General features: G+C 45.6%; 1 protein-coding gene across 3 annotated transcripts in view; it reads left to right on the top strand.

The window, feature by feature from the left end:
* The window catches only part of SNAPC4 (small nuclear RNA activating complex polypeptide 4), a 109,215-nt gene that overhangs the window by 50,261 nt on the left and 34,973 nt on the right, over nt 1-23,981 (top strand). For all 3 annotated transcript variants that reach the window (XM_040324149.1, XM_040324147.1, XM_040324148.1), the window contains exons 15-18: nt 2,956-3,044; nt 3,899-4,369; nt 12,821-12,913; nt 15,504-15,705. In XM_040324149.1, the coding sequence (XP_040180083.1) occupies nt 2,956-3,044; nt 3,899-4,369; nt 12,821-12,913; nt 15,504-15,705 (855 nt within the window). The remainder of the gene's footprint in view (nt 1-2,955; nt 3,045-3,898; nt 4,370-12,820; nt 12,914-15,503; nt 15,706-23,981) is intronic.

Below are 23,981 nucleotides of genomic sequence, written 5' to 3'. Positions count from 1 at the left end.
ATAGCTCAGTTTTAGAGAGATTTCGTTTAAGGAAGTGGTGCGACATCCATGCTGATATGTCAGTTAGTAAGTTAGTAATGCGAGAGGAGACTGAAGGAGTGAGGTGAGGAGAAGACAGATTTTGGTGTCATTGGCGTATAAGTGCTATTGGAAGCTGAGGGCGGTTATCAAGTGACCAAGGGAAGAGGTGTTAATAGAGAAGAGAAGGGGACCCCCACAGAAAGGGGCAATGGAGAGGAGGAGACAGAGTAACACTGGAGGAGCGCTGCGATAAGTAGGCAGAGAACCAGGAAAGAGCAGAATCTTGGAGGCCAAGGGAATGGAGTTTGAGAAGGAGCGGATGGTCAACAGTATCAAAGGCCGCAGAGAGGTCAAGTAGTACGAGTATGGCGTACTGGCTGTTGGTTTTAGCAGTTGGTAAATCGTTAGTGAGTTTTAGTAAGGCAGTTTCCGTGGAGTGTTGCTATGAAAGCCAGACTGTAAGGGGTCAAAAAGGTTATTTTCACTGAGGTAGGAGCTAAGACGGTTGTAGACAAAGTTTAGAGGTGAGTGGAAGCAATAAGATGGGTCTTTAAGTTGTTCAGGTTGATGGGGTCTAGTGAGAGCTTTTTAAGTTTGTGAGTGATCTGCACATGTTTTAGAGGGGAAGGTGCCACTAGAGAGGTAGAGATCGAAGATGTGAGTCTGGCATCCTTGGATATCAAGGACACGTACCTGCATATCCCCATATGCGCAAGGCACCAGAGGTTTCTGCGCTTTGCGGTCAGAGAGGACCACTTTCAATTTGTGGCCCTCCCTTTCGGCCTGGCTTTGGCACCATGGGTTTTCACCAAGGTGCTCGCTCCGATTCTGGCCCTGCTGAGGCAGCGCGGCATCGCTATTGTAGGATACTTGGACGACCTTCTTCTAACTCTGAGCTTGAGGAAGCTCTCAGAAGAGGATGTGTCTATCACCTGCCAGACCCTCTGGGAATTTGGTTGGCTACTGAATGTCCAGAAGTCAGTGTTGGTAACGTCCCAACGACTGGAATATCTGGGGTTGGTCCTGGATTCCTCGGAGGCGAGAGTTTTCCTCCCAACGGAAAAACTACAGACACTGCAATCTGCGGTGCAGCGGTTGGCAACCCAGAAGTTGTCGTCGCTTCGCTTTTGCATGCAAGTTCTGGGTCTGATGGTGGCCTCTTTCGAGGCGGTTCCGTATGCTCAATTCCACACTCGAGTGTTACAGAAAGAGATTCTGTCGCGTTGGCACAAGCTCCCTTCGTCTCTGGATTACCAGATCCGGGTGAGCCGGCTGGTCAGGTCCTCCCTAGTGTGGTGGCTTGCATCTCCGGTACTTCGGACCAGGAAATCGTTTCTGCCGTGCCATTGGACAGTGGTCACGAAGGATGCCAGTCTCTCTGGCTGGAGGGGTGTCTAGGGTGTCCAGTCAGCCCAGGGGCGCCTACCGATCAATGTCCTGGAGCTCCGGGCGATCAAGCTGTGCCTCTCCAAGTTGTCTCTGGGTCTGCAGGACCGTCCAGTCAGGATCCAGTCCGACAACGCCACGGCCGTGGCATATGTCAATCATCAAGGGGGCACACGGAGCTCGGCTGCAGCGACGGAAGTCGCGCACATCCTCCGGTGGGCCGAAAGGTACGTCGGCCACCATTTCTAGGTGGATCTGACAGGTCGTGCTTCAGGCCTATGCCCTAAAGGGGCAGGCGCCCCCCTTCCCGGTTACCGCGCAACCGACCAGGGCAATTGGTGCCTCTTGGGCTTTCCGCCATCAAGAGTCTGTTTTACAGGTGTGTAAGGCAGCCACTTGGTCGTCAGTCCACACCTTTTCAAAGTTTTACAAGGTGGATGTGAGTGCATCTTCGTATGCCTCCTTTGGCCACAAGATTTTACAGGCGGCTGTTTAAGGTTGAAGTTCCTCTGTTGAGGAACTCTGGTTTGTTTTGGGTGAAGTTTGGTTTGCTGTGTTTTCCCACCCCTTGATTTTTGACACTGCTTTGGGACGTCCCTAAGGTCAATTGCTGCTGTGCCCGTCCATGAACGGAAGAGAAAATAGGATTTTTGTACTCACCGTAAAATCCATTTCTCTGAGTTCATGGACCGACACAGCACCTTCCCCTCCTTTGTTTGTACTGCTTGTTTTCGAACTGGGGCTGCATGAGGCGGAGAGAGGGATGTACCCGGGGGACCTGCCCCCTGGGAGGTGCTGTGAGAAGTGTTTTAACACTTAAAGTGCTGTTTTCTGCCTAGTCAATCTCCTAGAAGGAAGGATAACACCCTAAGGTCAATTGCTGCTGTGTCCGTCCATGAACTCAGAAAAATGGATTTTACGTTGAGTATAAAAATCCTATTCTATGTATTTCTTTGTTCACAATTTATTATGATGCACATATTTGCTTTGGAGTGTATATTATTTAACAAGTTATTATGGTGCACATATGATTTGTAGTGGTACTGTACAAAGAAATAATAAATCGGTATAATATTTGCACAGTTGATTTATATAAGGGTTAGTGCAGCATCGCAACTTTATTTAATTCATTAGTGATTGTGGAAATACAATAGTGGTTGCAGCAACCTATAATTATTTAGAATTCGTTGCACATTAGATTGATTACACAAGAGGTAGCGCAGCAGTGTTATCAAATATTTGATATGAAGTGCTTGAGCTCCTTCACTGGCCACCAACATCTTTGCCCGATCTTGTTCCACTTACAGGATCTTTGGCCATAGTGATTGTCTGCACTGGGTTGATGGCTACTTTAGCACATGCCCTGGAGTTAATTAGTCTCAGCGGTTTCAAAATTGTACAACGAGATGCACATTAAGTGATTTTAAACCTCCAGCCTGTATTGAAATAAAACCATTTTGGTTACACATAGCTTAATATTCTGTAGATATATACTTTGATTACATATATGTAAGTATGTTTATTTTTGCTTTTCCTCTACCCTCGCAGGTCACTGGGCAGAAGTGTGCAAGGGGGTGCCAAACCGGACTTCATCACAGTGTCTCAGCAAATGGAAGCATTTAATAGGCTACTTTAAGGTATGGGAATTTTCTCCTTTGGCCTGTCCTTGTGGGAGCTGTTTACAAAATTCATATTTTTAGGACAAAAGTACAATTATTTGAATTTTATTGGTAAAATGCCAAACATGTCAAGACTCAAAATTGTGTGTGCTTGTAAAATGACAAAAAAAATCGACTGGTACCTAAAGTTTTTAATAGGGGATACTGTAAAAGCCTTTAGAAGTTATCACTTTAGAGTTAATCTTGTAGCAAAGGGTGGCACAATCACTGTTTACATACACGTGCGGGCCTTAAGTGTGTGTTTTGCATACATGTGTATTTATGGGGGCTTTTACTTTTTTTTTTTTTTTTTTTTTTTTTTTTTTTTTTTTTTTCACTTTTTTTTTTTTTTTTTCATTTAACTTCCTCGCTATTGCAAGGGGGCTAACAAGCCCCTTTGTTACAAAGCATGTCTCCCCTGCCCTCCAATACCCTCCCCTGCCCTCCAATGCAGCTAATCAAGCACAGATCTTGCTTGATGTAGGTAATTCCTAACTATAATCCTCCTTCCTCTTCTTCCTCTTCCCCTATGCTTACAGAACACCTCCCCACCTCCTGGTTTTAAGAAAAGGGGGAAGATGTTCTGTAGTCCTGTCCTCAGTGACAACGTTGTTCCATAGCAGATATGGCACAGTGAGTGAACATTGTGACCCTAGGACAGGAAGTGTTACAAGATCATCAGGAAAATTTTAAGAAAAAAGACTGAAGGGGAAAAAAAACAATGCAGCCACCTCATATAACAAAACTGGTAAGCTGCAATATATTACATTTTTATTCTTGATTTTAGATATGCTTACATTTTTGTTTGCTATTTCTACTTGTGCTCTCTACAGGGAAGGGTGAGAAAAAAAAAGCCGAGACTAAAACGGCTGAGAAAAAAAAACCCACCAAAATCACCAAAGCCACAAAAGCCCCCAAAGGCAAATACGATCAAAAAAGAGATGGCAAGTGATGAGGAGATTAGCATTGATAGCAGTAGCAGTAGCAGTGAAAGCATTGTCATCAGCAGCAGCGAGAGTGAGGATGAAGCCATGGAGCTGATGGACCAATTCGGAGAAGGAGAGATCTCCAGTTTGCTCCAGTCTGTTCCAGATTTGGATTTGTGGATCCCCAGGAAAAGGAGCCCTGGTTTGCAGGGCAAGAACCTCCATGTCTACTCTGCTGCCTCTAATAACAAAAAGCCACCAAGAACTAAGAAAAAGAGGAAAGAGAGCACTTTTAAATTCAACACCATTTTGAAGGGTATTGCCTATCCTCCATCCACCGACACAGTTACTGAGACCGTTGAGGACTTCCTGAAAGAGGTAATTTTAGCTAAAATGCAAGATTGGCTTTTAAGGAGCATCTATGGTCTATATAATTATATAATATATCATTTACTTACTTTTAATATCCCTGCTAACCACAGTGGGGGAGTTCATCTTCGGTGGAACATATAGTCAAAACCAGATTACGATGGCGTGGAGGTGGAGGAGCAGCTGCTCTACGTTTAAAAACCGACGGTTAGACTTACTGGTAATGGTGTTTCTATGAACCTTCCAGGACAGCAACATATGAGAGAGATGAAAGACTCTACAGGAAAGACAATCGGTTTACAGCTGTTGAAATGCCCCACTTTTCCCCATGTCCCTCAGTTGTTGTAAGTAATTCTCCCAACCGATTCACAAGGGGTCTTCAATCACTTAGGTACTTGCCAACTATTGAATACACTTTCCTCCGCCCTTACTGGACAGGAAGTAGGCCTGCTGTCCTAGAAGGTTCGTAGAAACACCATTACCGGTAAGTCTAACCATCATCTTTCTCCTTGCACCTTCCATGACGGCAACACATGAGGATAATCAAGTAATCTTCAGGCAGGCCTACCTTGGGACGGTACCACTGACTGCAAGACCTTTGTGCCAAATGCCATGTTCTGCAGCCCGTTTTTCCTCTGCTTCATTATGACTGATAAGAGTAACTTGGCTGGATCAGGAGGCTGATCAGAAGGTTTGCTCCACTTATGTCCCTGCCTTCTCCGTTTCAGGTGCAGGATCTATGTGGAGTACTCTTTAAAAATGGAATCGGAAAATCTGTGAAATGAGTAGATTAGGACAGTTTCATGATGGGTAAAAGAAATCCCGCTTAAGGGCAATGGAATAAGGGAAGGTTATTCCCTGGGTTCAGAAGGCTGGACAGGTATGTGCCCAAGCACACCAACCTTATGACTTCCCTCACATCTGAATGCTGGCATGTCAACTGTGAAGTGCTTTATATACCCAGACTTCCTATACCCCTGCACGCAAATGCGTTAAAATTAAGCGTAAAGGAGCTTGGTAAACGCAGATTGTACTTATTCTGTAAATATTAGGTGTCCTACCTGATGTCTGAAACCATGATCCACTCCCACACCATTGGATGCCTTTTGGTATTAATAAGTTATACATTAAGCAGAACCCTACTTCAGGAGATTAAGTCAATAGAACAGAACACTCGCATTAGTGTAGCACCCTCTAGTTCGGTAGGTGCTAGAGTGAGGATTTTCTGGCAGAGTAGGTAAATTGATGCAGGCCTTTGTTTTCATTCTGGGCTGAGGGTGGCTCAGGGTAGCAGCTGGCGACTCACAGGCAGCATCAATGACCCCTCCCACTTCTTTGTAGAGCTTGTTAGAAAGATCTGGAAGGAGAGGTGGAACTGCCTGGGGTGTTTTAGGGAGTTCTGACCAATCCCCAACCTGCAGGCCTCCTTAAATACCTGGGGTCATCCCAGCTGGGGAGGAGTTGTTGGGTGGAAAAGCTGGAGTGAGAGAGCGTGGAGGCTGACGGGGCCCACGGGGAGCTCCCAAGTCTGGGGGGTGTGGGGACCCTGAGCTGGGGCTCGGGTACATCCAGGAGGAGTGACAAGATCTTGGAAGGAAAGGCACATGAGAGCAACTAGAGGACAGTGGGAGAGAATCGTGCAATGCCAAGCTGCTGCTAACAAAGCAAACAGAATAAACAGAGTACAAAGAAGGGCAACAAAGCTAATAAAGGGTCTGGAGGATATTCGTTATGAGGAAAGGTTGCAAGCACTGAACTTATTCTCTCTGGAGAAGAGACACTTGAGAGGGGATATGATTTCAATTTACAAATACCATACTGGTGACCCCACAATAGGGCTAAAACTTTTTGGCGGAAGGGAGTTTAACAAGACATCTGGTCACTCATTAAAATTAGAAGAAAAGAGGTTTAACCTTAACCACTTCAATACCACCCTCTTCCTGCCCAAGCCAATTTTCAGCTTTCAGCGCTGTCGCTGTTTAAATGACAATTGCGCAGTCATGCTACACTGTACCCAAACAGAATTTTTATCATTTTGTTCCCACAAATAGAGCTTTCTTTTAGTGGTAGTTGATCACCTCTGCGTTTTTTAATTTTTTGCTAAACAAATGAAAAAAGACCGACACTTTTTGATTTTCTTTTTTTTTTTACGTTTTCTCCTTCACTGATGGGCACTGATAAGGTGGCACCGAAGAGGTAGAACCAATGAGGTGGCACCGGTGAGGGGCACTGACGATGGGCATCACTGATGGGCATCACAGGCAGGCATTGGGGATGGGCACTGATTGGCAGTTGGCTTGGCACTGATTGGCATTTGCCTGGTGGTCTAGGGTGGCATACCTGGTGGTCCAGTGTGATGGGCATCCCTGGCGGTCCTGGATGGGCATACAGCACAGCACAGACCCCCCCCTCCCTCAGGAGAGCAGCCGATTGGCTCTCCTCTACTCACGCCTGTCAGACGCGAGTGAGGAAAAGACGATTAACGACTCTTCCTGTTTACATCGTAATCAGCCATGATTGGACAAGGCTGATCACGTGGTAAAGAGCCTCCATCGGAAATTTTAACCCATTTTTTTTATGGTTAAAAGCGCCCCGCTAGCGGGCCAAAAGCGCCACTTCAACAGCACTAAAGCAAGCAGCGCTTTAGCGCTAACGGCCAGCGCGTTCAGTGTGAAAGGGTCTTAAAGCGGAGCTCCACCCCATAGCTCATTGGAATCCTCCGGTGTCACATTTGACACCTTTCAGGGGGGAGGGGGGTTCAGATACCTGTCAAAGACAGGTATTTGTACCCACTTCCGGGAGTCCTCTCTCTGCGGGGAGTACGTCACTCCCCGTCCGCTGTGTTCTGGGAAACACTCGGCTCCCAGAACACAACGGGGACCAGTCAGGATGGCGCTGCGCGAATCGCGCATTTGCCATAGGGAATCGAGCATTGAAGCCGGAGCGCTTCACTTCCTGATTCCCTCACCTGGCGCCAGTGTTTGAGCGTTTTTTAGCGTTTTTTCCCGCTGAAAAATGGCACTTTGAACGCCAATTTTGGGCGTTCAGAAAAAGCCTGGGCACGTAGGCTAACATAGAGTTCAGTTTATGGGCTTTAAAAAAAAAAAAAGCCAAAACGCCAATAAACTGCAGCCTTAGGCTTCATGCACACTGGAGCTGATCATCTTTGGTCGTATTTATGGCTTGTTACCTTTTTTTGAGGGTTTGTACAGACATTTTTGAGCTTTTTTTTATTTATTTTTTTGGTGTGCATATTCCTGACTTGAGTTCTTTTATTACTATATTACTATTTTTAGCCAATGGAAAGCCTTGTTTAGGCTCCCTAGGCAAGAAAAATTAGCTTTTTCTGGTACTCCCATTAAAGTCCATTGGGGCTAAAATGCGCAACTCTGCCCCAAAAGAGGCCTATGTACTTTTTTGACATGCTTCAAGCACCACTATGCCCAGATGTGAACAAGCACCATTGAATATATAAAAAATTCTATTGTCGAGAGCTGTAAACTTTCTTCTGAAGCCTCAAATCGTGCTTGAAATCGCTTGGGTATATTTGCTTGTTGGATCCACAATACACAATACAAAGGAAAATTCACTTTGCACTTGGAGGTTCAGTCCCTGTAGATCTGAAGGGGACATGCAAGGAAAATAAAAAACTGAATTTTAACTTGCACATGATTGGATGATAAAATCAGCTCCTCCCCTCAGATCTATAGCGAATGCACTTCCAAAGTGCAAAGTGGATTTTCCTTAAGTTAAATAACCCCCATTGTCCTCTACTAATCATATTTGATTGTCTGTGTACAGAGATTAGGTAAAAGAAGCTCTTTTAAAAATATATTCTGGCCTGTACGAACTCCAAAAGTCTTTCAGTGACACTATGGGGGTTATTTACGAAAGGTAAATCCACTTTGCACTACAAGTGCAAAGTGCACTTGAAATTGCACTGAAAGTGCATTTGGAAGTGTAGTCGCTGTAAATCTGAGGAGTAGATCTGAAATGAGGGGAAGCTCTGCTGATTTTATCAGCTAATCATGTGCAAGCTAAAATGCTTTTTTAAAATTTTTCTTGCATGTCACCCTCGGATCTACAGCGACTGCACTTTCAGTGCTTGGGGATCTCAACCTTTGGGCCAACTCCTCACAGGATCCCATGGCCGTCGCTTGCATTGACCACTTGGAAGGACTAGGTCTGCAGCAGCTAGTATGTGGGCCCACACATGCTTCTGGTCACACGCTTGATCTTATTTTTAGACAAGATCTGGAAGTAAAAATTCTGGAAAATGAACCGGTACCATGGACAGACAACCATGTAATCAAATTCATGATTACCAAAAATGCCCCTTTAACAAAAACACCAAAACCAGTGACAATGCACTGGACGAGATCTCAGAAGAAGCTCCATTCGGAACTCCATTCACATCAGCCACTGAAACCCTGGATGCCATTAACACAGCTCTACTACAGTCAGCCGACTTGGTAGCGCCCAAACACAAAACCTGCATCCGGAAATACAACTCCAGCTGGTTTAACGACCAGCTGTCGTTGCTTAAGCAAGAACGCAGAAGAGCGGAAGCAGCTTGGAAAAGAAGCACTACAGACGAAAACCACGCCATCTACAAGGAAATAACAAAAAAATACCACAAAGAAATTTTCAAGGACAAAAAAATCATATTTCCAAGATCATCACCAATGCCCTAAACCGTCCCCGCAAACTCTTCAAGCTTGTCACCCAGACCATGAATCCAGTCTGTCTTGAAGCCCCCAATTCTGATTCACAAGAATTTTTGCAATGAATTATCGGATCATTTCGTTAACAAAATTGAAAGGATCCATGAAAGCATTCAGCAAAACGGTACCCCCCTCAATCCCCCCCTTAGTCAACTGCCCAAATCCCACAGAAATCAGCCGCAACCAACAATGTTTACTCTAAAACCCATCTCCATCGAGGCCACAAAAAATATCATCAGTGCCCTGCGAAATAGCACAGCGCCTAATGATATTATCCCCACCAAACTGCTCAAGGAATGTGCCGATATTCTGGCACCACCTATCAAGCAGCTGATTAACCAGTCATTCAGGGAAGGCATAGTGCCCACCCTGTTGAAACAAGGTATAATCAAACCCATCTTAAAGAAACCCACCCTTGACCCCAAAGACCCTGAACATTGTCGTTTCCTTAACAGGCCTGAACGTCTTCTCCAAGGTAATGGAGAAAGTAGTGGTACAACAGCTGCAACAGCATTTAGACACCCATAATTTGCTCGATCCTTATCAATCGGGTTTCCGTCCAGGGCACGGGACGGAAACAGCATTGCTCAAAATATGGGATGATGCTCTCGAGGCAGCAGACGAAGGAGAATCTTGTCTTCTAGTACTGTTGGACCTTAGCACAGCTTTTGACACGGTAGACCACAAAACTTTACTGACTCGGCTAGCTGAAGTAGCCAGAGTCGCAGAATGTGACTTATCCTGGTTCTCCTCCTTTTTGGAAAACCGATCACAAGTAGTGAAACTGGGTCCGTTCACCTCTGAAAAACGCACGGTATCATGCGGAGTCCCTCAAGGATCCCCTCTGTCGCCGGTGCTGTTTAATATCTATGTTCTCCGTCTTTTTTAAATCATCAGCAGCCAAAAGCTGCTCTACCACTCTTATGCGGAAGACACACAATTGTACTTTCGCATCTGCAACAAAAAGGATCATCATCTCGGTCTAGAGAAATGCCTCTTTGATAGAGAACTGGATGACAAAGAGTTATCTTAAACTCAACGGTTCGAAAACAGAACTTCTCCTGTTTCACGCCAATCGAAAGAATCAACTGGCAACAACCTGGACACCTCCGCCCATTCTGGGAAAAATCATCACCCCTAGCACCAAAGTCAAAAGTCTCGGAGTCATCTTCGACACCTACATGACAATGGATGCACAAATAGGGTCAGTAGTCAGCGGATCGCACCATCTGCTGCGCCTACTACGCAGACTTATTCCATTTATTCCTAAAGAAGACATAGCAGTCGTGGTGGGAACAATTGTTAACTCCAGACTTGACTATGCAAATGCCCTTTACCTCGCACTCCCAAAGTACCAAATCACAAGTCGTTCAGAATACAGCCGCTCGACTTGTGACTGGGAAAAAAACGTGGGAATCAATCTCACCCTCACTGAGAAGCCTTCACTGGCTGCCAGTGAAAGACAGAATCACTTTCAAAGCACTCTGTCTGACGCATAAATGTATTTTGGGAAATGCCCCCAAATATCTATGCGAAAAAATAAAAGCTTACAACCCCAATCGCGTTCTGCGATCCTCCAACCAAAATCTACTCCAAATCCCCAAAACCAGATACAAGTCCAAAGGAGAAAGAAGATTTGCTGTCCAAGGCCCTCGACTTTGAAACACTTTACCAACCTCCATTCGGTTGGAGGAGAACCACTTGGCCTTTGGGAGAAAGATCAAAACCCATCTCTTTTGAGGTCAAAGGAGAAGTGGTCAAACAAGCGCCCAGAGGCGATTCAGTTCGCATGTGCAGCACTATATAATTTTTTTTTTTACTCACTCAGTGCATTTTCAAGTGCACTTTGCACTAGTAGTTTGCACTTGTAGTGCAAAGTGGATTTGCCTTTCGTAACTAACCCCCTATGTTGCAATGTTTTTTGGCACAAGGCCATTCTGTCTGATAACTGTCCTATCAAAATAAGGAGCCTTTGTAAATGCATTTTTTTTTTATTTTGCTCAGTACAATGAATTACATATTTTTTTTTCCATTGAGTAAATTTGAAATATTGCATAATAAAGTAGAACAAAGGCAAACTTTTGAGGGGGAAGTATAGCATCAGACAATTATTTTGCCATCTGTGTCTCATTGTGGAGATTTCCATTTAACTTCCTGTCCCAAAACAGGAAGTGAAAGGAAATCCATTCAAAGTGAAGGAATCCCTGGTTGTCATTGGGGTCACTGAAACTAGTCTCTCCATTGGAAGATGTCCCCTCTATTCCGGTTCTGGTGACAATTCAACATTTTGGGATTTTCTTTTACTTTCAGCTTCAATAAAAATGGTAAATCGGACAAATAGATGATGAACCTTCCTAATGGGGGCACAGGCAGCAATAAAAAACCCTGACAGGTGTTTTAATCCCTTTTGCAATCTATCCAAAAAAAGTTTTGCCTTTTTAGTTATACTTTACTATACTTACATGTACCAATTATTCAAGCTGTATTCTCTTTGACTCCTGAGGGACATAATCCTTTCCTTTTTGCCTAAAGCCCAGGTTCACACTGACAGCAGGAATTAACTCACACAATTTTATACCCGCATGTCAGTCCCGACTTCAGGGTGATTTTAAGAGACATCTGTGCGGGTTTCTGCACCGATGTCTATTGAAATCGCACCCCAAAGTCACTAAAAGTAGTACAGAAACTACTTTTGGGAATCGGTGCGGCCGGCAAAGTCAGCGTCACATTGATTTCGGACGGTGCCATTGCCAGGAATAGCCGCCGATTTGGCATACGATTTGACATGTTAAATCTCTGCAATGTGAACCAGGACTAAGCCCAGGTTCACACTGGGCTGCGGGAGTGAAGCCGTGCGAGTTCAGCTAAACTCGCACGATTTCACTCCCGCTGGCAGTCCCGATTTCGGCCGCGATTTCAGAGACATCTGTGCAGGTTTCTGCACAGATGTCAATGTAAATCGCGGCCCGACATCGCAAAAAGTAGTACAGGAACTACTTTTTGAAATCGGTGCAGCGCCGTCACACCGGTGCCATTGCCGGCAAATGCCGCCAATTTGAGATTCGATTTCACATCTCAAATCTTACCAGTGTGAACCAGGGCTGGACTGGGACAAAAATTTGGCCCTGGAATTCATCCAGACTGGCCCACTTTGACAGGTCTCTCCCACAGCGGCCGGACAACTCCCGCAGCCCGCCCCGGCCACCCAAGCCCCCTCTACCCCTTCACTAGCCACTAGCCATTTTACTTTATTAGAGTAGAACGGCTGGTACTGGTACTCTTATAGGCAGTACCAGTGGGGAAGCTAGACATTATTTCTCCCAGGGCAAAGAATCAGTTTGGTGCCCCCCCCTTATGGGACAAGATTAGGCAGAAGTGAGAAACTCTCAGGCCGCTGTCACTGAAGCCGGCCCACTGAGCCATCGGCCCACCGGGAAACTCCCTGTAGTCCCAATGGCCAGTCCATCCCTGGTGTGAACCAGGCCAAAGACAAACATTTTAATTAGTTATACACATGCTGCCAAAAAGTATGCAGATGGCTCAGTGCTGCCTTATTAGAAAAGTTAGCTTTCTAGATTATGTTCAGGTGTTCACCTAGCAATACATATCTATTCAATGAAAATGTTTTATACAAAGTATTTTAAAAAAAATTATTTAAGAAAAAAACAATATACTTTTTTAAGACATTACTCATTAGCCATTGCACTTTTTCATTGAACTGCTTTTCTGTCACCAGGAAGAAAAGAAAGAACATGAAATTCTGCAGATTCTGGAAGAAGATCTTATCAAAATTCTTATGAGGAACACACAAGAATGTGAAAGGAAACAGGTGGGTCTCTCTACAGAAACTGCACACCAATAATTATACCAGGTATTCTGTCCTCCCAAGATTGTGTTCGTTTGCAAACGTCTTCCCAATGTTTCACAAATCTTTATTTTAGAAGTGTCTGATATTGGGTTCCAGGCTGCACTGCTTCAGTAACTGTCAAACATACAATTTTAGAAGTAAGATGTGCCATTTTGGAACCAGTAAAAAAAGCAGCAGGGTGACCCTAAAGTCTCATACACACAATTGGATTTTCTGCAGACAAAGCATAGGACTTTTGTCCGAAGGGCGTTGGCCAGGAATTTGTCTTGCATACAAACGGCACACAATTATCGGCCAACAAACACAAAACTATGTGTTTTTTCAGCTCTTTAGCTCCACCCTTTGGGCATGCTAATGTTGTGTTTGGTGAGCATTGATTCCAAGCATGCGTGTTTTGTACTTTGAACTTTTGTCCAACGGACTTATGTACACACAATCGGAAAATCCGACAACAGACAATTGTTTGCGGAAAATTTGAAAGCATGCTGTCCAACATTTGTCCGTGAAAAATTCAACAATTGTCCGATGGATCCTACAAACGGACGTTTTTTTTTTTCCGCCAACAGCCTGTTATCACACAAGTCCTGTTGGAAAATCCGATCATGTGTACGAGGCTTTAGGCTTCATGTACACTGAACATTTTTACAACCTCTCCTGAACGATTTAACTTGACAGATGGTAACCCACGTTTAAAACGTCAGTTTTGACACGTTTACATGGCGTGTTTACATTTAGAAGCGTTTCAAAATAGCCAAAAATGAAAAACGCCATTAAAGGAAACGCGAGTTACTGCGTTTTGGTGCTTGAAATGCCTCTAAACTCTGCAACCTAGAAACGACTGTAAACGACTCTGTGTACATGTACTGATTAGATAACATAGAGGAGAGTTCAGGAGCAGTTTGAAAAAAATGCCTAACTGCTCCTAAACGTCCATTTACCAGCAGCAGTGTACATAAGGCCTTGGTTGACAGTATGACTGCAGTCACATGGATGGCAGATGTGGCATACCTAGGTCTTTGTGCTATTTTTCAAACCAAGAGGAGGAATTCAGAGAAGTGTGAAGGAACAAGTTGTCCTCTGTAGTTCATTTTATTCCATGTTTTTGTAGCACCATGCTCCCATTGAGTAGGCGCTATGTGTTAAATTTTAGTTGTCTGAGCAGTAGTTTGGCTCGGAAGGATTATGCTAAATTGTTGGTTCTGTTTCAGTTCAGCTGGGTTGCACAATTTTCCCCTTGACGGTGGGTGTTACCACGGTTCAAGGTTGGAAAGGCAGCAGGCTGGATGCATTGGGTATCTCTTTCCCAGAAGCAGCTCAGAGGGCGTGGTCAACCCGATGTACATTCTGGGGAGGGGTACTTAAGGAACAGATGCCGTTTTGGCGGGGTATTTGATCCTGACCTGATGGCCCTCCTGGCCTCAGGGATGTGTGAGCAGTATCGTAGCCTCGGGGCCAGCTGGTCCAAGGCCTCGCAACTGAGAGTAGACCCAGGAGTTTCTGGGACCTAAAAATCCAAGGATGGTCCTTCGCTACCTTGCCTACGGGAGGAAGCTGAACCAGTGGTATTCAATTGAAGGACGTATCCTGGCAAATTTACCTCACGGTGCTGCCGGCCTGGCTGAAAGTGAGTTGTGTACTTTATTGGAACTATACAAAGTGTGCGAGTGGTTACACGATCTTGTGGCAGAAGATCGTGAGGAACGGCCTGACAACACTTATCAAGTCTGTGGCAGAGACTTTGGCAAGCTTTGCACCAGCTGCTAGGCCAGTGAGAGTAGGCCTATCTGGTGGTGGCTGAATCCAGTGTGGAACTGAATTAATCCTCTGGATTTAAGTTGTACCCGTGATCCGCAAAGCAAAGATACCTGAGTCTTTCCCCATCCCTCTACCCCTCTGTTGGCCCTCTGTTGGACTTTGTTCAATAAAAACCTTGAAAGAGACTTTGTGTTTGGTGCCGACATTTTTGTGGTCAACTCTTCAATTAGGTTCTCTGAAACGAGCATATGGAACAGTAGGGTAAAGGCAGGCCCAAATCTAAACCAGCAGCTCCTTGGGGGTAGTGCTACATTTTATTCTGTGACACAGCTTATGTCTCATGTTTTTATGTTTTTCAGTGCTGTTAATTGCTTCAAATGTGTGTAAAACCAAAAAAAACTTTTTTTTTTTTTCAAATTTTGCATTGAGTAGGGAAGAGTTATGATCCCTGCTAGGTTTTTATTGCTGTCTTTTCTCCCACTGAGGGGGGAATCATTAGCACAGAAATAGAAGGCAAATCCACAAAGATAGAGCTGTCATTGGAACAGGTGAGGGCACATTTTCCGATGAGAAGACCTGTCGTAATGACAACAATCTAGGCACAAATTTCCCTTACATTGAAAAGATCTCCTTTTCACTTCCTGTAGTCTCTTTGGGACAGAAAGCAAAGGCAAATCTCCCAAATAGGACACAGACCACAAAAGGAAAAACGCAGGTGTTTTAAAAGTTTCCTATGCTATCCAAAACTAAAAAGCTTCATATACTTTAACTCCTTTTTTTTTTTTTTATCTGTTAGATCCAAAGAATAATGCCTCCTTCAGATTCAGATGGTAATCAGCACAAGGATTCCAGCACGTCTTTGTCGCAGTTGGCTGTGACACGTCTGTACAAAGCATCAGTAGATCGGAAGCTGCTCTGTGCAGTGACGCGTTGGGTAGGAAATGTGTTTCTTCCGATTTCAACAAACCGTGGAAGGGGTTTTAGAGGAAGAACTTGGGGTAAGCCCTTAAATACACACTTTTTTTTTTTTTTTTTTTAATTCTTTTTAAGGCAGGGTTCACACCATCTATGCGAATTGGCTGTGGCTTAAACCACATCCAATTTGCATAACATTATAAAATACATTGATTTTAATGAGGCTGGTTCACATAATGTGCGATGCATTCACACTGCGCATTGCCCTAAAAACGTGTGCGTTTTCTAGGCATTGCGGTGCGGCTCAGGTGCGAATTCAGGCCCATTATCTTCTGTGGGCACGCATCTGATTCGCACATGTGTTCTGTTCTGAACAGGAATCCTGAGGGGGAACTCCGTGCCAAATTTTAAATAAAAAAAACGTCATGGGTTCTCCTCCATGAGCATACCAGGCCCTTAGGTCTGGTATGGGTTTTAATGGGAACCCCTATGCCGAAAAAACGGCATGGGGGGTCCCCCCAAAATCCATACCAGACCCTTATCCGAGCACGCAGCCCGGCCGGTCAGAAAAGGGGGTGGGGACGAGCGAGCGCCCCCCCCCGAACCGTACTAGGCCGCATGCCCTCAACATGGGGGGTGGGTGCTTTGGGGCAGGGGGGCGCCCTGCGGCCCCCCCCACCCCAAAGCACCCTGTCCCCATGTTGATGACAGGGCCGCTTCCTGACAACCATGGCCGTTGGTTGTCGGGGTCTGCGGGCAGGGGGGCCCCTTTAATAAGGGGGCCCCCAGATTCCGGCCCCCCATCCTATGTGAATGAATATGGGGTACATCATACCCCTACCCATTCACCTGGTGGAAGAAAAATGTAAATAAAAAAACACTACACGGTAATTTATTAGGCAGCTTTGGGAGTCTTCTTCCGACTTCGGGAGTCTTCTTCCGACTCTTCGGCCTCTTCTCCCGCTCTCTGGTGCCTTCTCTGCACTTTCCGGTTCTCCTCTCGCTCTCCGGTGCTTTTTTCCTTCTGCCGGGCACCACCGCTATCTTCTTTCAGCTCTTCTACAAGCGGGGGCCCGGTCTTCCTCATCGCCTTCTTTTCTCTTCTTGAGATGTTGACTCGCCGCTCTGTCCCGCTGTAATGCCGGTTGCATGGTGCACAACGACTTATGTAGGCATGGGACGTGGTCACCGAGTGATGTCACCTGGTGACCCCACCCCTTTATGGCATCACAGTCCCATCATGCCCCGGAACTGTGACGACATAAAGGGGTGGGGTCACTGGGTGACCTCACCCGGTGACCACGCCCCATGCCTATATAAGTCGTTGTGCAACTGCATTACAGCAGGACAGAGCGTTGAGTCAACATGTCGAGAAGAGGGAAGAAGGCGATGAGGAAGACCGGGCCCCCGCTAGTAAAAGAGATGGAAGAAGATAACGGTGGTGCCCGGCAGAAGGAAGAAAGCATCAGAGAGCGGGAGGAGAACCAGAGAGCGCTGAGAAGGCACTGGAGAGCAGGAGAAGAGGCCGGAGAGTCGGAAGAAGACCCCCGAAGGTGCCTAATAAATTACTTTAAAAACCTGTGTAGTGTGTGTTTTTTTTATTTTTTTTATTGACCTTTTTCTTCCACTAGGTGAATGGTTAGACGTACAATGTACCTCATACTCATTCACATAGGGTGGGAGGCCGGAATCTGGGGGCCCCCCTTATTCTCCCGGATTCCAATAAGCCCCCTGACCGCAGACCCCGACAACCAATGGCCAGGGTTGTCGGGAAGAGGCCCTGTCCTCCTCATCAACATGGGGACAGGGTGCTTTGGGGTGGGGGGGCCGCAGGGCGCCCCCTGCCCAAAAGCACCCACCCCCCATGTACGGTTCAGGAGGGGGGGGCGCTCCCTCGTCCCTACCCCCTTTCCTGATCAGTCGGGCTGCGTGCTCGGATAAGGGTCTGGTATGGATTTTGGGGGGACCCCCACGCCATTTTTTTAATTTAACATGGTATGCTCATGGAGGGGAACCCATGCCGTTTTTTTTTATTAAAAAAAAAAATTATTTCAAATTTGGCGTGGAGTTCCCCCTCATGATAACAGCGGCAAGACTTCCCTCCCCTCTCCCAGGTCAGCAAATCTGCAGCTAAAACGCAAATGAACCGCTGAACAACTGTTTGAGAACTTGGCAAAGAAACCGGAGCTCAAAATTGCAACGCACAAGTGTGAACCGGCCTAAAGGGTTTGCATCCAAAATAAACAGTTCGATTAGAAGCAACAACATGGTTTGTGAATAATTAACAATAATCTCCCATTGTAGGTAAGCAACTGGGAGATATGAACCTAAATCATATGTATAAAAAATGGACCAGGAAAAAGGAGTTTACTAGTTAATATTTCAATGTCTTCTAAAATGAATAACAAGTTGCACATGAACCAGAATGCTATTTATACTTGTGTGTAATATGTTTTCTTTGTCGTACACCACAGGACACAGAGCCATAGTCATTACATAATGGGTTGTATGGTCACCAGAGGTGATGGGACACTGGCACAACCAATCAGAGACAGTTCCCCTCCATATAGCCCCTCCCATCAGGGAAGTACCTCAGTTTTTTCGCCAGTGTCTAAGGTGTGGACGCGTGGAGAATGTGCTAAGGAAGCTCGGCCAAGGCCCCTGAGGGCTAAAAGGAGCTACGCCTTTGGGTCCATCCAAGACGCTAGATTATTACGCCAAAACTGGATGAGATCCAGGCCTCACGTATGAGGCGTCGCCAGTGATGTCTCTCTTCGGAGGACTGGGCACTGAGGTCCAGCACCTTCGCTATAGCAGCTAAAAGTCCTGGTCAGAGTCCTTTACAAGGCCCAGGGAAGAGGTCTCCTTTAAATAGGAACCCATACCCCCTGAAGGTTGGCACACAAAACCCGCTGAGATGGGGGAATATTGGTACTGTCTGCAAAGTTCAGCAGTTAAACCTGCGGCAGGGGTAAGGTAAGTGAAAAAGGAGCCTAAGATTTGTTCTATAGGACCTTTTTCAAAATTAGAGTGGTTGTCTTCTCATTTTCAGCCATTAGAGGGAGTAAAGAGCTGAGTTATTCTCACCTCACTCTGTACAAGTGTCAGATCCGCAGGACAAGCACACTTCCCCAGCTGCAGAGCTCTGCAAGGATGGCCACCACTCCACTCCTCTCCTGAAAGACGCCGGTAAGAGACCCAGCAAAGTAGGGGGAAGCCCGCTATGCTCCCAGGCAGCCGCCATTGTGGTTTTGGCCGCGCCCACACGGGGGCGTACTTTGACGGGGAGGAGAGTGAGGTCTGGCGCGTGCACAGGCGCGAGCATGCCACTTTGTTTGAAAATGGCGCCCACACAGGGATCAGAAAGCATCCAGAGGCCAGCAGCTCTGCATACTTAATGCAGAACACAGTAGTATATGCATTTGTAGTATATGCATTTTTGGCTTTTTGCTTGGAAAGATGTCTTGCCTTAGAAAGGGTTCAGGGGCTAAGAGCAAGAAAGCAACACCGCCGGAGACAGAAGGCTCTAGCCGTGCCTGCACGGTACCTTCCTCCCCTGTAAGCCTTGATTTGCCTATACAGGAGGAGCCATTGCCACTATCAGGAGTACCCATCCCCCCCATCAGGAGTACCCATCCCCCCCATCAGGAGTACCCGTGAGCCCTGCAGCCAATTTCTAGCTGATGTACAGCCAATTAGTCCCTGTCGTGCAGCCCTGTCATACAGCCACCATGTCCAGAAAATTATACACCCCAGAAGAGGCATAGCAAATGCTAACCCAGACCGATGAGAGCAGCGGGGAGCTCTCACCGCCCCATTACAGTTCTGATTCCAGTTTCCATTCAGGTTTGGAATACAAGCCCCCCGAAATCAGTACATCCGAATCGAAGGAGGAAGTAGTCAGTCCAAAAAGACCACGGTCTGAACCCCAGGCAGCTACCAGCAGCGCCGGACACCCCAGTGGCCAATCAGCAAAAGGCCCAGTACAAGCTCTGGAATTCCACGCCGAGGAAGTAGGGCCCAAACCCATCTTCTGGATGGCTTGGCCAACCCGTTGTGCCTGCCTTCTAGCACAGGGTCAGCCACAATCCCCCCTTTCACAGCACAGCCAGGTGTGCAGGCCAACACCGAAGATTTATCTGAAATCGATTTTTTTAATTTAATTTATTTTTCCCTGATGAGTTCCTTCAAAGCATCATAGACCAAACAAATCTTTTTGCATGTCGGTACATACGAAACAACCCCAAATCATACTATGCCCAGGGGTACTCATACTAAGCTGCAGCCCCCTGAGTGTCCATCGTATATGGAAATAAGCAGGAAAATTGTATGGGAGTTGGCATTCCCACTCTTCCAAAAGGGGTATCACATATACATGGACAATTACTACACCAGTCTGCCCCTTTTTCGCCAGCTATTCCTGAATAAAACTTTGGCCTGTGGTACTGCACGTAAAAACAGGAAAGGCTTCCCACAGAGTTTAGTCACCACAAGGCTACAAAGGAGGGAATCGGCAAGCCTGAGGAACAAAAGTTTTGGCCGTGAAGTGGAGGGATAAGAAAGATGTTTACATCATGTCGACTATCCACAATGACACCTCAGTGGAACTTCACAGGAGACCCGGTACCGTTCAAAAGCCTTGCTGTATCAACAAATACAATAAGTACATGGGGAGGGGGGGGGGGGCATTGGTGCATTTAAACGATCAAATGATGCAGCCCTATCTTTCAATACGAAAGTCTATTTTCTGGTATAAAAAAGTTGCAATATACTTTTTCCATATGGCCCTTTTATAATTCGTACGTTACTTGTCAAAATTCAACGGAAATGCCCATCCCCTTTATCAGATATATCGAAAATATTGTCACTGCCCTGATCTATCAGCAAGGCTCCGCCCCACAAAGAATCCACTCCGATTGTGTCAGCAGACTGCATGAGCGCCATTTTCTTGACAATATTCCACCATCAGCAACCGGAAGAAGACGCCAAAAAAAAAATGTCGGGTGTGCAGCAAACGTGGAATTAGAAAAGACACCAGTTACCATTGCCCCGACTGTCCCTCCCAACCTGGCCTATGTATGACACCATGCTTCAAGCGATTATCACTCTTTCAAAAATTATTAACTCAAATTTCTAATAGACTGCCACTTCCCTGTTTTTCTATTTCTGTGCTGATTTCCCTGCTGCCTCAACCAACCAACCTAGTGCCTCAACTCAACTGACCCTGGCCTGTTTATCCACTATGCCTCTGCCTGCCATCTGCATTGTTTATTTGCCATGTTTCTGCCTTTCACATGAACTGACCCTGGACTGTATCGACTATGCCTCTGCCTACCATCTATTTCTGCCTTTTTAGTTGCACTGACCTCGGCTTGTTGACCATGTTTTTGCCTGCCCCTTGGACTGATCTTGCACCCTGCTACACAGGGGTCTCACATTTGGGTGAGAGAAGCCTCTACCCCTGTCCCCATTCTTTTCTGACCGAGGCCCTAAACTTGATGGTCCTGCCTGCTGCCTGGACCAATACTTTGGCTGCACTAACCATATCTCTGCCTGCGGCCTGTACTATGGACAGTATTCCTGCATGGTGCATGGACGATCCTTCCGTTGCTACTGACCACATCTGCCTGCTACCTGGACCGATGCTCTCCTCTGTGGACCACTGCACTACTAAGACCGCAGGTAATCTTTTCTTTGCTCAGAAGAATGTATTTTGGTTTGTAATTGGTATGTACAGTACATGCTATGGGTTAGAAATATGAAGGACCTTCAACAATGTCATAGGTTGGCAGGAATTTGTGTGTGTAATTTATGCTCCTAGAACGTCTGGAGGTGCTACTTGGATGTTGGACTTCTGTATGTGGCCAGGCTGTGTAAGTCTCACAAATGTGGTATTGCCATACTCAGGAGGAGTAACAGAATATATTTTGGGGTGTCATTTTTGCCATGTACATGCTATGTGTTAGAAATATCTTATAAATGGACAACTTTGTGTAAAAAAAAAAAATGCGTTTTCATTTTTTTTCCACATTTTCCAAAAACATCTGGAAAAAAATGAACCTTTCAAAAGACTCATTATGCCTCATAGATTATACGTTGGGGTGTTTGCTTTCCAAAATGGGGTCATTTTGTGGGGGTTTCCATTGTTATGGTGCTCCAGAGCCTTCAAAAGTGTAACAGGTAGTTGAGAGATTAGGGCCCGGATTCAGAAACATCTGCCTATCTTTAGGCGGGCGTAGCGTATCTCATATACGGAAAGCCGCCGTAACTTTGAGAGGCAAGTCCTGTATTCAGAAAGAACTTGCGCCTAAAGTTGCGGCGTAGCGTATATTGGCCGGCGTAAGCCCGCGTAATTCAAAATAGGCTGGTAGGGGGCGTGTTGTATGCTAATTAGCCGTGACCCCACGTAATTGACGTTCTTAACGAACGGCGCATGCGCCGTCCGTGAAAATATCCCAGTGCGCATGCTCCAAATTACGCCACAAATAGTCAATGCTTTAGACGTGAACGTAACTTACGCACAGCCCTATTCGCGTACGACTTACGCAAACTATGCACAATTCGACGCTGGCCCGACGTCCATACTTAACATTGGCTACGCCTCATAGAGCAGGGGTAACTTTACGCCGGAAAAAGCCTTACGTAAACAACGTAAAAAAAACTTTAAAAAAAAACAATTTTGTGTAAAAAAAAAAAAAAAAACAATCTTAATTTTCCCAAGAATTGTGGGAAAAAATTACAACTTCAAAAAATTCATCATGCCTCATACTAAATACCTTGGAATGTCTACTTTCCAAAAAGGGGTAATTTGGGGGGTATTTGTACTTTCCTGGCTTGTTAGGATCTCAAGAAATTATAGGACGTCAGTACATCAGCTGTGATCAGATGTGATAATTTTTCAATGATTTGCACCATAGCTTGTAGACTCTAACGTTCACAGAGACCAAATAATATCCACTAATTTGGGTTATTTTTACCTAAGATATGTAAGAGTATATACATTTTGGCCCAAATTTCTGAAGAAAAAATATTTCTTTGCAAAATTTTCTCTTTTTTTCTCTTGCAATTTTGAAGCGTGACATGTTGGGTATCAATTTACTCGGCGTAACATTATCTTTCACAATATAAAAAAAAATTGGGCTAACTTTACTGTTGTCTAATTTTTTAATTAAAAGAGGTGTATTTTTTCCCCAAAAAAGTGCGCTTGTAAGACCGCTGCGCAAATACGGTGTGACAGAAAGTATTGCAACGACAGCCATTTTATTCTCTAGGGTATTAGAATAAAAATATATATATAATGTTTGGGGGTTCTAATTAGAGGGAAGGAGATGGCAGTGAAAAACTGCTGTTTTGCTACTTGTAATGTAATGTAACCTGTAATGCTAACGGCCACCACAAGATGGCGCCAGATCGCAGAAGGAAGCTGAGGCCCGCAGAAGGCCGCAATGCCCCGGCCTCAATTACTGGCTGGACCGTGCTGGCCAGTAATTGAGGCCGTGGCCTTCTGCAGGCCTCAGCTTCCTTCTGTGAAGGCTGCAAAGCCGCGGCCTCAATTACCGGCAGGCGCGGGCCCGCCACGATCGTGCCCCGCGCCGGCCAGTAATTGAGGCCGTGGCCTTATGCAGGCTTAAGCATTCCCAGGTGCCAGGTCACAATTGCGGTCGGGCACCCGGATTTTGTCGAGGCCTGTTCTAGACATGCTGTCCCAGGGATACAAAATCGAGTGTTCAAATTCTCCTCCAGAAAGATACCATGTAAAAAACCTACCACGGGACACATCTAAAGCCCTTGCTATGAAAAACCTATTAAAGGATCTGATGCAACAGGGGGTTGTGATACGAGTATCTCCAGAGGAACGTCAAGAAACCATCTGGAAGCATCCCTCTCATTCTCAACTTGAAACCAATAAACAAGTCGGTCCCATACAGAAGATTTTGCATGGACTCGATCTTTACAGTCAGGAATGCTTCATGGCATCAAGCGATGCATACCTGCATGTTCCTATAGCCTCTCAGTCTCAAAAGTTCCTCAGGCTGGTAGTAAAGATGAAGTGCTGCATTTACAATTCAAGGCCCTCCCTTCTGGTCTTTCATCTGTCCCACAAATTTTTACAAAAATAATGGCGGAAGCCCTCGCCCCGCTCTATCTTCAGGGAATTGTGGTATTCCCCTATTTGGACAAGCGCCTCTTCTTTGCCTTTTCCGAGAGAAAAATTGCAGGAATAACCGGGCAAGGCCTGCAGTCATTTGGAAGCCTTGGGTTGGATTGTGAACCTTCAAAAATCAAACTTCAATCTGGCTCAGCAGGTTTAATTTCTAGGTTATCAAATAAATTCAGTGGAGCAAAGAATCTTTCTTGC

Source organism: Rana temporaria, chromosome 9 (genome assembly GCF_905171775.1).
Source record: "Rana temporaria chromosome 9, aRanTem1.1, whole genome shotgun sequence".
Classification (NCBI taxonomy): Eukaryota; Metazoa; Chordata; class Amphibia; order Anura; family Ranidae; genus Rana; species Rana temporaria.
This window is presented reverse-complemented; position numbering and strand designations above follow the sequence as displayed.